General features: G+C 37.2%; 1 protein-coding gene across 8 annotated transcripts in view; it reads left to right on the plus strand.

Moving 5' to 3' along the window:
* The window catches only part of ANO4 (anoctamin 4), a 200,054-nt gene that overhangs the window by 123,243 nt on the left and 63,122 nt on the right, over positions 1-13,689 (plus strand). For 6 of the 8 annotated variants that reach the window (XM_042779186.1, XM_033057538.2, XM_033057539.2 and 3 more), the window contains 3 exons: positions 9,364-9,464; positions 9,686-9,787; positions 12,477-12,521. In XM_042779186.1, the coding sequence (XP_042635120.1) occupies positions 9,364-9,464; positions 9,686-9,787; positions 12,477-12,521 (248 nt within the window). The remainder of the gene's footprint in view (positions 1-9,363; positions 9,465-9,685; positions 9,788-12,476; positions 12,522-13,689) is intronic. The other 2 variants (XM_033057540.2, XM_033057544.2) reach the window with 2 other exon arrangements.

A 13,689-nucleotide genomic window follows, 5' to 3' on the forward strand; every position in this document is an offset into this window, starting at 1 on the left:
AAATTATCCAATGGAATTGTAATTTTCCTGACAGGAAATATTTGTAATAGAAGCAAATATCTGTAATAGTGCATCTATCTATAAAGAGCTTGAAAAACTGGGATTATTAAGTGAAGTGAGGTCTTAATTTTATTTCCAAGTTACATTTTTACACTTCCCTATAGAAGATAATGAAATACTTATTGCTGTAAGCATACTCATTACAGAGGTACAGTAGATGAGAATTTCAATTCTACTCCAAATTTTATCACTGAATAGTACCACAGAGGTAAAAACTCGTAATTTCTGTTTCACTTTTGGCTGTGAATTCTCTGCTGCATCTCTGAGAGGCACAGCTCTTATAAAAAATGGGCAAAATACTAACAAATACATCTAGAAATATTAATCTGTCAATAGATAAAAAAGACATTTGTACTTTCCTAAGATGAACAAGCTGTCTTTTGTAAGTTGAGGGCTTCTTAAAGAAAATAATAATTTTTTTATCTCTAGAGAAGGACCAGGATAGTAATGTCTACTGAGAAAAGAATCTTCATTACAGCAGTCTCCATGGTATAAGTGAATTTGAAAAGGGGGATTCTTTGCCAGTATGTGTTATTTGTGGCCTTCATTTCACAGCACTATAGGGATCTTAAAATCCAAAATTTTTCTGCAATTTCAGGATTAGTACCACCACTTTGCAATATATGCAATCAGATCAAAACTAACATTATTTCATGTGGTAGTGATGTTGTCTTTCAAGAAAAAGAGGACTTGTTTGTTTTCTGCAACTTCTCTCATTAAATCTGCATGTCAGAGCTCCAAACTAGGAGAGAAAATCCTCCCTGTGCTCTATTACATTTATCTGAACCATTAAGATACTGAGCTCCATCTGGTGCTGCTCTACTCTTCTGTGTCAAACAGGAGGTGTTTTCATCCAGCACCTTATGTCAGTAGGCACACTGGGGACAGCAATAATTGTTCAATAGCAGAGTTCATGTTCAGGTGTCTGCCTTGACAATTCATTGTACCATGTATGGGCATTGCTTTATCACAATAAATTAGAACAGTCCAAAGCAAATTCGGAATTTGCCCTTGTCATACCTCAACCTTGTTTCATTTACCATGTCTAACAAATGAGGGGACTTGTACACAGATGCACAAAGGACTCAGATCTTTGCCTTCTTAGTTTAGAGACATTATGTATTTCAATTTCATCTTGTCTACAGTCAGATTCTGGTTACTCTATCTTTGCTTAAGAAAGTGGTTTTTTTCTTCTGTTTCTGATGTGTGGGTTTTTAACACCAAATGATCTAGTTGCATTCAGAGGTCAAATTACTTTGAGCTTAGCTGAGCAGACAGGTGAAAAATCATGTACACCATCAATTATTAGAAATTTCTATTCTGCACTAAACCATGAGATTTCTTTCTATGATCAACATAAAACTGTGGCTTGCTGAAGACAACATATTAAGATGGATTTGCCTTCATATTAAGATGGATTTGCCTTCATCTCTTGGGGGTTTTTTATTTATTTTTATGTGGGAAGTCTTACACAGTCAGAGCATGGTTTGGGATTTAAAAGAAGGTCAATCTGTCTAATTATTTTAACTTGAATTGTGAGCTGAATAGTGGAAATCAAGCCGACTCTCACCATCACATTTTACTTTGGAAAGAACTTCCCTTTTGTGTAGTAATGGTGGAGTATCTGAAGAGATGACTGCTCTACCATATGCTTTGGCATATTTACAAAACAATTTTCCTTGTAAAATTTTGCTTGCATCCTTTCAGTATATCAGATCTCTTGAGTACCTTAGTAAGACTAGAGAATGCAGTTGCTCAGAAACTAACTTTGTCTATCTTATTAAAGAAATATAACGACTGCATAAAAGTTTGTATGAAGGGGAAGAAAAAAGGGAAAATGGCTTGCTCATGTTTCTGCCTTTAAATGAGGAAGGCAGGAAAGTTTTGCAGCAATGATTTGAACAATGTGAAACGAATTATTAGAAGATGGTTCCTTCAACTCTTTTTATTTCTAATAATCCTTGCAGTAAGATAAGTAAGGCATAGAAAACTGAGATATTAGTCAAGTGGACAAGCATTTGAGCCACCCAGACTAGCAGAGTTTATGGGTAACTATTAATGATAGAGTTGTTAGTGATTCACATTCTTCACATGAATCTTTCCCCTCCATTTAACTGGATCTTGGCTTTTCTTTGGTGCTTTCCCTTCCCTGGAAAATGAGGAGCTGCCTTAAATCTGAGAAGGAGCAGTCGGACTGCGCTTCTGTGACTTTGCTGCAGAGCAGAGGCACATGAGTGTCCTGCACAGCCAGGATTGGTGCAGAAACCTACCCAGATGCTGCCAGTGACATAGTTATTCTAGTCATGCCAGCATGGGACAGCCCCTGAGATAAAAATCTGTACTAACAGGCATACGCATCACCCCACTGCTTCCCCCACAGCATGGGCTATCACCTCTGCATGCAATTAATTAATTGTGTTGGATGTGTAGCTGGCTTGAAGAACATGGGACTTGTGTCATGTGGACTGAACTGACAGTAATCTTAAGAGTAGTCTCTTCTCAGCTGTGCTCTTGTTGAGCTCGTGCATGTCCCCCTTTAGAAAGAATTTTGAGCTGCACCATCAAATACAGAGGTGTACAGAGAGCTGCAGGGCAGTTTACTGCATCCTGGAAAGTGTGGGTGCTGAAAAGACTTTGGAGTCCAGATTGATAGTCATATATATATATTTCTTGTCTTCCTTGATTGTATGAGCTGAGAAACAGGGCTCTGGAGGGGGCGTTGAGCAGCCAAAGAGCTTCACAGTGCTGGAGCATGGGCAGGTGCTCAGAACCTGGCCTGCTGCCAACACTTCTGCATCCACATGGAAGTTCAGCTCTGACCTTTCTGTCCAGAGACACTCTGGTGCCCAGAAAGGTCGCAAGGTCTGCAGCCACAGAGGTATTCAAAGATGCCACAAACCACTCTAGCTGTCTCCCTGCTTAGTGCAGGAGATATGCCTAGATGGCCTATATTATTCTATGATGCAATAAGCAGCTTATTCCGTTTTTCCTAGGTTATTTGTATGAAAAAGCTATCATAAACCTGCCTGCATTTTTTGTGTGTTTGATTATCATGTTTGTGAAATTAACTGTTGGACAAAAAATAAATTACCTTTTTCTTTACTAAAGCAATGTTTTTCCAGTAAGCCTCTCAAAGCAAACATGAATATTTAATGGACAATTTATTAAATGTAAGTATTTTCCACTTCAAAAAATTATTAATTGGAAATAAATCCATATTGGAAAAAACACTGGCTTTATGTTTTACTCTTAGGATAAATCACAAAGGAAACTGCCTTATAAAATGTAGTTCAATTGTGTGATGTATTTTTAATGGCCTGTTATGTCAAAAGTAAAATAATGTACTTAAGAGACTTTCATTCAGCCTACAGAACAGTCAAAAAGTTTTGATGTTGTCAGCTATCACTGTATAAAATATTAACCTTTTTAATCTAAAATTTGAGCCCATAACTGATGTTTTATGTAAAGAGACAATGTCAAATACTGTTTTCATAAGTAAAAATTAATCATTCCACTCAGAGATTTTAGCTAACTGCATTTTTAAATCTGCAAATAATGATTTCACAAGTTTATAGTAATTTTACAGTCCAGAGGAATTAAAAGATATTTGTCAGATAAAACCCATATTACCTGTGACATTTGTCACAGAGATCTTACCCAGATGGGTTTAACCTGTATTCATTCAGTATTTGCTGATGAAATTATCAAGAAATGTTTTATCATTACCTCACAGTCATATCAACCTTTTCCATTAAGATGGTCATGCTGCAGGTATTTCTAATTATTTCTTCTCAGAAGTGCAGTCCAAGACAGAGGATATTGTTTGCATGGTGGATTTACTACATCTAAGTTGTAAGATCCATTCTGCGGATTTAGATGACATTTGCCGGAATTAAACACTTCCTTCTGATGTCGTTTCTTATCTTAAAGAATTTGTATTTCTCTACTGCAGATTGTAAGCTTGTGAGCTCATCATTGCACAGTAATTTTGAACAGTGAGAAAGCATTTGTATTTTACTTCTACTCAAGCAACCTACCCTGTTCTTGAAGCTGTCCTCCCACCCACATATTTTTGTTTACATAGAAGGACATTGCAAGCATTGCCCCTAGTTCTGTTCCAGAACTGAGATCCTGTCAAATGCTGCCAGAAATTAGGCACTGTAACAATGACACCTGCTTTGAGCTGGATTAGATGACACATTGCCTGAATGCTGGCAGGAAGCAGCCACCTGCCTGAATTACTAACTCCACTGGAGCAGAACCTCTGCAAGTACTTTTCAAAATGAAAACAAAGCTTTACTTCATCATCACATTTTGTCATGAGATTTCACATAAAAATCTACATTTTCTTGCAAGTTAAAGGCTTGTTAATATCCTAATTAAAATGCAAACAATAAATTCCCCTTTTTCACCAAACTCGTGCTTTGATTGAAAGTACATGTGTGAAAGATAATGGTGCTGTATTCATTAAGTTCCTCAGAAACAAGAACCTGGAGGCTAATGTTGGTGAGTATGCAGCATTTTCCCTGAAACCAGACATACACTGATGGTATCTAAATAATTGCCCTGGGGTAATGTGTGCACTGGAGAAGTATTGGCAGAATATACCTTCAGTTTTTCCAACTCTGTGGAATTACCCACTTGAATTTACATTTACTTTGGTTTTGCAGATGAAGAACAGTTTAATCAACTAAAATTTGCTGGGGTTTGTTTTTCCACTTAATTCACACCACATGGCAAATCAAACTGTGCTGTTAAGTAATTCTCAAAAACAGTGGAACATGTAGTAGTTACTATTTACTACTCTGCACTCAGACATCATAATGAGCTAGATTACAGAAAGAATTGTTACTAGAGGAAGTATGTTGATTTTGTCTCCTTTTTTGTTTTTCCCTGCATTATGATCTCATCAGAAATTATCTAGATATGCCGAAATGTAAAGACCTGTTTCTGTTCTGGATTTTTAACTTACCTTGTAGGATCTTCCTAAAGTAGGTGACATTAATTCTGGTTGTTCAATCTATTTCAAAATCTTATCTCATTTTACTTTTACAAGGAAGGCTTTTAAAGGTGAAGAGAGACTCAGCCTTGAAAGAAATTTGCTCTATAAATGATGATAGGGAAAACAACTTAATGGTAAATCCTGATTATTTTTTTCACCCCATTGTTTTGCATACATGAATGAAAACCTGTTTAGTAGCCTCAAGGCAAATAAACAAAGGCACCATTCAATTGGAGACGCTGTAATTTTATCCTTCTTCAAGGTTATATGCTGTGAATAGGTTTTCTCAACTTTCTTAACTTTTAGATTCAAGAAATTCTTACATCAAGGTGAGTACCTACAGCTGCTTTTGTCTTAAAATGACTTGACAATATTATTGATAACGAACTAAAACTAGCAAGGAGGAGGAGAATGTTTAAGAGTATATTTGACAAAAGATACTAATCTTTAGCCTTGATCCTGGAAGGCAGCCTGCAAATGCAGCAAAATATGGGCTTTTCAAGAGACATTCCATGTCAGCATAACTCTGCTTCTATTCACACTAGCAATGGCAAGTTCAGACTGAGCAGAGTCAGGACAATAGCACACACATATATATTTAAATCCTGCCATTAGAATGCTTGCAGGAATACGTGGGAGTTTAGTAGCCAGGGTTAACCAGCAGTTAGCACTGTTCTGCACCCACTTTAGAAGGAGAGCACCACCCGATCTTTACAAGCTTTCCTCTACCTGGCTGATGTCTCTAACTCACCACAGAGTTGTTTCTGCTTTTGGAATTCTGTACATAAATGGCCCATGCTTTAGTCTCCTTCACTCCTTAGTTAGTGATACTGGAGAAGAAAATGTGGCTTTGTTTTTAAATGTGTTTGCAGCTGATTGGATTTCTTTGGGAAATAGCAATGTCTTTATAAACTTAACGGTGAAATAGAATGGTAGCCTCGCCAGAAGGGCAAGTCTAATAATATGTGGACCTACAGTAGTGCCTGTATTCTAGCAGTGATATGGTGCTAATGTTGTCAGTGAAGCCAAAACGTACATTGGCTATCTGTAAGCCAGACTGGTAAACTGAATTCTACCATGCAATCCTATTTTGAAGATCAGGTCAATTAAACTAAATATACCAGGCTACTACTTCTCAATGAGAATAACCATTAAATACATTTCTTGTAATAAATAAGGGTTTTTTAAAAGGAAAACAAGGCTAGAAAGTGGTAGTTTTAAGCCAATATTTCTCTATGGAAGAGAGCAGTTCTTTCACAGAAAATATTCTTTTCTCCAGTCAGTTTCAGTGGGTTGCCCAAAGTCTGTGAAATCTCTTCCTGTGAGAGACATTCAGTACTCAGTGGGACAAGCTCCTTTCCGAGCAGGCTGATCTCAGCTAGCCCTGCTTTGGGCAGAGACTTGGTCCAGATGAGCCCTTCCACCCAAGATAAGTCTACAGCTATTGGATTTTGGGAAGTCTCTTGTCACCCTGGCTTTATGCTGTTCTGAAGACTGCTGAGAATGTTTGTTAGTGATCAAAAGAAAACCATTTTTTATGGATACTCCTCCTCAATAAATCAGTTCAAAACAACCAATTTATTTGAACACTGAAAGTTATTGCATGGTGATAACTATAGCTACTGGTGCTACAGGTCAATTCCAAACATCCATTTCTGTGTTTGCTATGTGTTTTATCTCGTTGGTGTGCCCCCTGAATTCCTCTTTTTTTCTTTCTTTGTCATCTAGACATCACTTTATAGCAGATTGCTCTTGTCAATAGTTGTCTTATTTAGGTTTCCAAGGGGAGTAATGTTACATTGATTTTTGTTTGCATGTTCCCATAATTGAGTTTACTTCTCCAAATCATTTAGTGAGCCAACCCTTGAAAATCAATTACAACAGAAGAATGTTCCTTTATTCTCATTTGAAACATTTATAAGATGAAGGATAGTGAGTCTAAATACTAATCTAACCAAGACCGTTTAGAGGATTCTATTCACTAAAGTCTTTTTATAATGAAGAGGGTCTTCATGCTCTCATTTTCCCAGATATTTTGTTTAGCTATTTACTTCTTAGATTAGGTGAGTGTGACATCTCATTCAATTTGTCCTCCATCAGGATTTGTTATTGTCTTTCCAGTCTTGTTTTTCCCAGCCTTGCTTTTCTCAGCCTTGCTTAGAGCTTTCCTTTATGAACACTTAATATGAGCAAATCCAAGAGAAATTGATTTTTATATTAATAATTTAGCATTATTATTTCTTTTTTTTCTGAGTATAACTGAACCTGCCAAGTGTATTTTGATTAGATTTTCTGTTGGATAGATCTTCTGTTGGCAAAGCTGATTGCCATTTTGAAAACATTTTGATGTGCCAACACTGCAAGATACAGAGCAAAAAATATTCTTCAAACATCTGTATTGTGATAACTATGGGAAGGTTTTCATGTTTCTGCATGAAAACATGTACACATAAGATACCAAATTTAGATAATGTTCACTTGTGAAACAGCATCTTCACAAGTCATTTTTGGCTCCCATATCTATATAGCTTGAACTACAATATGCTGGAAAATACCTATAAACTTCCTGTTTAACCACCACTTAGTGATGTTAACATCACCACTTAGTGATGTTAGCCATCACTAAGTTTAGAAGCTGTTTTTAATAAATTTCCTCCATTTCTCAGTTCATAATGGTGTGTCAGTACTGTAGTTGCTTTCTGTATGTTGGGTTTCTTAGATTATTTTTTTTTAATTTTTGATGATTTTTGTTCTCTTTTGTTTTTTAATCCAAGATGTTTATGACAAAATTGTCAATCTGCTGCTGACTTAAACTCACCTTTGAGAGAGCAGTTTGCAGGAGATTTTTAGAGCGGCAGAATTTAGTTTTGGTTTTGTGGTGTTGCCTTGCTAAATTCTCATGGGAAAATAAAAGCTAATTCGTGAAATGTACCTATAAAGAAAGACATAATTAAAGCCTGATTTAGAATCCATAAAAGTCAGGGAAAGAGTGCAAACGAATTCATTGTCTCTGAAGCAAGTCTCTTGGGGGCATTTTGTTGCTGTTGTATCATTTTGTATTGAAATATTTTTCAGAAGTTTATCAGCAAAGAAGAAAGTTTTTTTCCTACAATTTTTAGTGCCAGAAAGTCACTCATTCCTTTATATTTTAAATCCATGTTTGCACCCCAGTAGTATTTTGAGTACAAATGTTTCTCTGTGTCCATTATGGTCCAATATTATATTTGTTTGTAAAACTGTAACTCTGTAGCGATTGGGTTGGGATTTTGCGTTGGGTGGTTGGTTTTTTCCGTTTGTTTTTGTTTTGGTTTTTTATTTCTTTATTTGGTTTTGGAGTTTTTTTATGTGCTAAAGAAAATAATATGTATGTATCTTAAATGTTGGAATTTTCATTCCTATCATGTCACAAACTAGTAATAGTTTATTAGCTACTCTGAGGACATGGACATGCAAATTCAATAATTTCAGCATGTATCAGGACAGTGGAAGGAGAGTGTAAAAAGTATAAATGTCAGCCTCCCACCCATATAGTCACAATAGTTTCCAGATAAACAATACTAGATTTAAGAACTCCTAGTAAGTTGTGTTAACCCAGAATTTATGTGAGAAACATTGAATATTAGACAACATTTAAAAAACTAGGAAATCATCCCCAAAGCTAACTAACAATTTTCTTGCCTGGTTTCCTGACATCATATTTTCCTTTTCTCATACTAAGGACACCTTTACCTATTTCTTGGAATGGCATCCACTTGATTATCTAAAATTGTATTGTATGTAACTTCATGAAAATTTAATTAATATTCATTAGAATTTGAACATTTAATCTTCCAATATTATCATGTTCTCACACCAGCTTCAGCCAAACCTGATGTAGCTTTCTTGCAGAGCACGGTCTCCTCCTGAATGCAAACAGAGCTGAATTCCTCCTCTTCTCCTCTTTCCTGCACATCCTCTGGTCTTTGCCAGACAGCTTTCTGTTAGGCAGCAGCCATGCTGATGTGCATGCCCTGCATAAAGTTCTCTCCTTGCTCTGTACACTCAGCTAACCCATAGATGCATCTGTCTGCCCTCCATGTCCTCTTTTCCATGTAAAGGATGCACACATGCAGGCTAGAAGGGAGTCACAGCATGGCTTCCAGGACAGCAGAAGAAAAATTAGTTCAAAAATACTGATAATGCATTTCAAGAAGAATTGGGATTTGGGAGGGGTGGCACATCACACTGACCACTGACTATGGTTTCTTTCTCTTTTGCTTGAAAAAGTAAGCTCTGGTGGCTGTTTTGTTTCTCTTTTGCAGTCATCCCTAACAAACAGTGACATCATCTTCGTGAAACTGCATGCCCCTTGGGAGGTCCTGGGCAAATATGCTGAACTAATGAATGTAAGAATGCCTTTCAGGTAGGTGTAGCTGTATTTTGTCTCAACCACCAAAGCCACACTATACTGTAAAGTTAATGTGATAACAACACCAAAAGACCTATAGAAAATATAACTGGAGTTCTTAGATACCACATGCATTGCTGTTTCTTGTTAAAGCCTACCATTTCAGTACAATACTGGTTAGAGATTAAGATGGGCTGTAGCAGTGCAGCTGTTTTCATGGGGTATTCTGTCCTTAGGCCCTTTAACCCCTTCAATGCTGGAGCCCCCTGCATACTTGTGCGCTGCTGTTTTTTAAATGGACATTTCATTGAAATCAATGGGAGGTCGAGAAGATCCAGGTACGTAAGGCAGCACAGACAGTGCATGTCTGTTGGACGTATCTGGTATGCACCTGTCAATTGCTTGTACACTATGTAATTAGTATCCCATAAATAAGTATAAATAAGTATCTCATCTAATAGGAAAATAATTTAAGCTATAAATGCTTTTTTCTGTGGAGAAAATAGAGAATTTATATTAAATCTGATAACCAGATTAATTCCACACTGAAATTCAGGTTATTTTTATAATTGGTTAAATATTATTTGCATGTTGGGCTATTAAATTTTCTATGTAAAATATTGCTTTTACTCTGCTGGTTGTCAGAACTTTTACAGTAGCATAAAGACTTCCACTGGAACTGACCACAACTCATGAACTGAGAGGCCTTGATTCTTCTTTCAATTAGCAGGGTTTGCAATATAAAGCTCCATTGATTTTAATGGAATTACTCCTGAACAAGAAAAGAATCAGACCCAGAATATGCAACCAGTGAGCTGGTGCCTTTGTAGGATACCTTCTGTTTTTTCTTATCTAAGTATGAAAAATACATCAGGTATGAAACACCCTGTAGCAGTAGAGAACTCATAAGGTAAAATGGATATGTATAAAGAACAAAATTGCAGGCTTATTTTGTATTTATTTTGTTTTCATTTTCACAGCAAATCATCAACTGTTCTTCCTTGTGCTTTCATTGCTAAAAAGAAAATTCTAAAAGCAATTGCAAGTCATTGCAGGATATAAAATATTCTTTTTTTAAAAGTGTTCTAGCCACAGAAACAATGCATGTGCCTTCTTCAACTTCTGTGGCATTCCTTGAGATGGACCCGCTCTGGCAGTAGAGTGAGGTCTCATGATTCAGAAATACACCAGGGACTCTGAATTTAGTCATGGAGCAGCTTGCTCCTTCCTGATCACTCAGCAGATAACAAAGTAGGGAGCACACAGATTATATAGAAAGCTTTGAAAATATTGAGGCTTTCTTGACCTGCTTCAGCATCATGGCTTCATTCTTTTGACATCCATACAGGGAGAATTATTGCAGCTTTGTTAAGAGGAAATCAGGGTAATTCACTAGTGACTGGTGGCCAGACTCTTCAATTCTATCTTAAAAACAACGGTAGAGTTTGCCATTTCAAAACAATTTTACAAAATGTTCACAAGTCTAGATGGTGCGTTTCCAGATGCCCTTGTGTAAACCCTTATTGTAAGAGATACTGTTTGCTTATTGCTCCTGATTATTCAGGCTGTAATTTTGCAAGGTCTATTCATCACTGAATGAAATCCTTGTTGCTTCAAAGCAGGAGTGAAAAAGTGGTGGACACGTCTGAATATTGGAAGCAAAATCAAAAGTGGATGGCATCTTCAGAAACACTTAGCTTTGACCTTTCTCTGCTCCTATTGGGTAGAGCAGGATAAATAACACTATCCAAAGAAGGCTGGCCAACATGAAATAGTTTTAAAAATTTTACTTCACAGCACGATATGGACTCTGATAACAAAAATATCCAAAATTTCTGAAAATTAACCTGGAATACTAACCAATTCTTTTTTTATCATTTATAAAGCATTAGTGCTGTCTTATTTTAAAGTACTTGCTTCCAAGGCACTAACTACTACAATATTTAGAACATGTGTGGTGTAAGCCTTCATTTTGTGTAAGTGGTACAGTTCTGCATTACACAATGGTACCTCTCAGAATACACAGAAACCACTTTGATTTATCAATGACCTTCAGTGGATGACAAATTCAGCCTCTGGAGGAGGAAATCAGAGTTTGGTCAGGCAATCAAATCTTCCAGGCAGGAGTATGAGTCCCAAACCCACACTCAAGAACCCTCAGATTTTCTGAACCCTCATGAGGATGCGATCTCTGTGTGGAAGGCAATGTGTCACATCCTGACAGCTGTGGTATGATAGGCATCTGAGAGAAGAACAAGAGCTGCCAGCAGGGGAGTGGTGCAGCAGGTGGACTCCCAGTCCTGGATCTACACATGATGGTTAGGGGCTGCTCTGCAGTGCAGGGCTGGTCAGGAGGCAGGCTGGGAGTGGGTTCAGCATGTGTCTGCTCGTGACCACTTGTCTGCTCACTTGCTCATCATTTGCTCTCACACACGGCTTATTGCACTGACAACAGAAACCAGCCTATCTGAAGGGCAGAGCGAGTGGCTGCACACTTGGTGGGGTGCTGAGCACGTGTGCATTTGCTTGTGTAGCCTATATCCTGTCTCAAGTGATGTTATCCCAACAGCAATCACTGACCCCGCTTGGTACTGCATGTGCTACAGCGTATTGCAGCATAAGGTACAGCTTTCCTGCCTTTTCTAAGTGAGACCCCTTGTGTTTCACCAAATCCAGCTTTAGTAACTCACTAGTAGACATCATATAATTTGTCCATATTTGTGTCAGCCCTATAGAACTCCTGCAGCAGTTTATGAACTCTTAAAAAGAAACATCCTCGGATCCCCATCCTTCACACATGAAAAATAGCAGAAAAGGAGGAGACAATGGGAAAATGATGACCTGGCAATTCAAATACCACTAGTGCCTGTGTGGCTTCCTGTGACAGTTCTGTTAATCTCTCTTTTAGTCTCTTCCTCCACCTCTTACAGGCTTCTGTCTTCAATCTCCTTTCCTTCCTTGCTAGTTCATACTGTAACTGACGATGGGTTTTCTTCTCGACTGGCTTCATTTTTGCTGTTCTTCCAGGAGAAAAATCTATTACCTGCATCGCCGATACAAGTTCATGAATAGGTGAGTACAATTCTCATGCCAGTCCAGTTTTGTTCATTTGGACCCAATAACAAATATAATTGTTAAAGTCAAGCTGGAAGGAAAAGTTTACCAGTTGTGTTTGTAGAAATGGTGAAGGGACTGGTTACATACTAGGACATCTGCAAAAACACCAAACAGAAGTTGCATTTTTAAGGCATCTGCATTGTCAAAGAAGCAATTAATTTTATCAGTTTTACCCTTTTTAGGAATAAGAAAATATTTTTCAGCTGATAGATTCTTCAAAGAAATAGAAGGATGTTAGTACAAATGCTGCATCTCCTCTCCATGTAGCTCATTAGGGAGTTTCTTGGGGTTAGAGTACCACACTTACCAGGTTTTTTCATTTCCATGAACCTTGCTTACGTGTAATAGTGATGACATTATTTATTTATTGCTTCCTCCATGGGGATGCTTAGTGCTTTGTTGGTAGATAGGAAGCCAATGAACCAAGCTTGAAAGATGTATTTTCCAAGAATCTTTGAAGTGCTTTCACTCAATTATTAAACACCTTTAAGGTTTTGCTTGATGACCAGTTTGTATGACTTGATTCAATGAAACTCTTTCCCTGCAGCAGTTTGCATTTCCTTTTTGATATCCTGGAAAATTAAATGAAAATATTTCTGAAATGCCTAAAAATTATACAGGCTTGGCAAAAACCAGATAATTTTTATAGTTACAATTATCTCTCTCAGTCTATGTGGCATTTAATGGCACGGTACTGTTGATGCAGTTTTCAAAGGGGTCTAGCCTCTGATCTGCTGTTTTATTGAGGTCAGTGGAAATATTCCCAAGAACTTTTAAGAGAGAAAAATAAAATTTGAAAAATCTGCATTTTTGAGTAAACAGCCATACCATTTTGCACAAAACGCCAATGCGTTTATATCCATGGGATGATCACTCTGCAGTATGAGCATACTAAAAAGCATTTTGGATATTATGTCACAGTTACAAGTACACAAAGCTTTTGTCTATTTTTTGAGTTAATACAAACATTATGTTGACATTTGGGCAAAATTTATTTTAGAGAGGAGTTTTTCACAAGGCAAAGCCCAGAGCAGATCTTTTGCAACTTTGTCAACCTGACTTGAATTTTCTTTCTGAAAAATTCTAGTGATCTCAAAACTTCAAATTACCAAACTTCCCTACT

This window comes from Catharus ustulatus, chromosome 4, assembly GCF_009819885.2.
Source record: "Catharus ustulatus isolate bCatUst1 chromosome 4, bCatUst1.pri.v2, whole genome shotgun sequence".
In the NCBI taxonomy this organism is placed as follows: domain Eukaryota; kingdom Metazoa; phylum Chordata; class Aves; order Passeriformes; family Turdidae; genus Catharus; species Catharus ustulatus.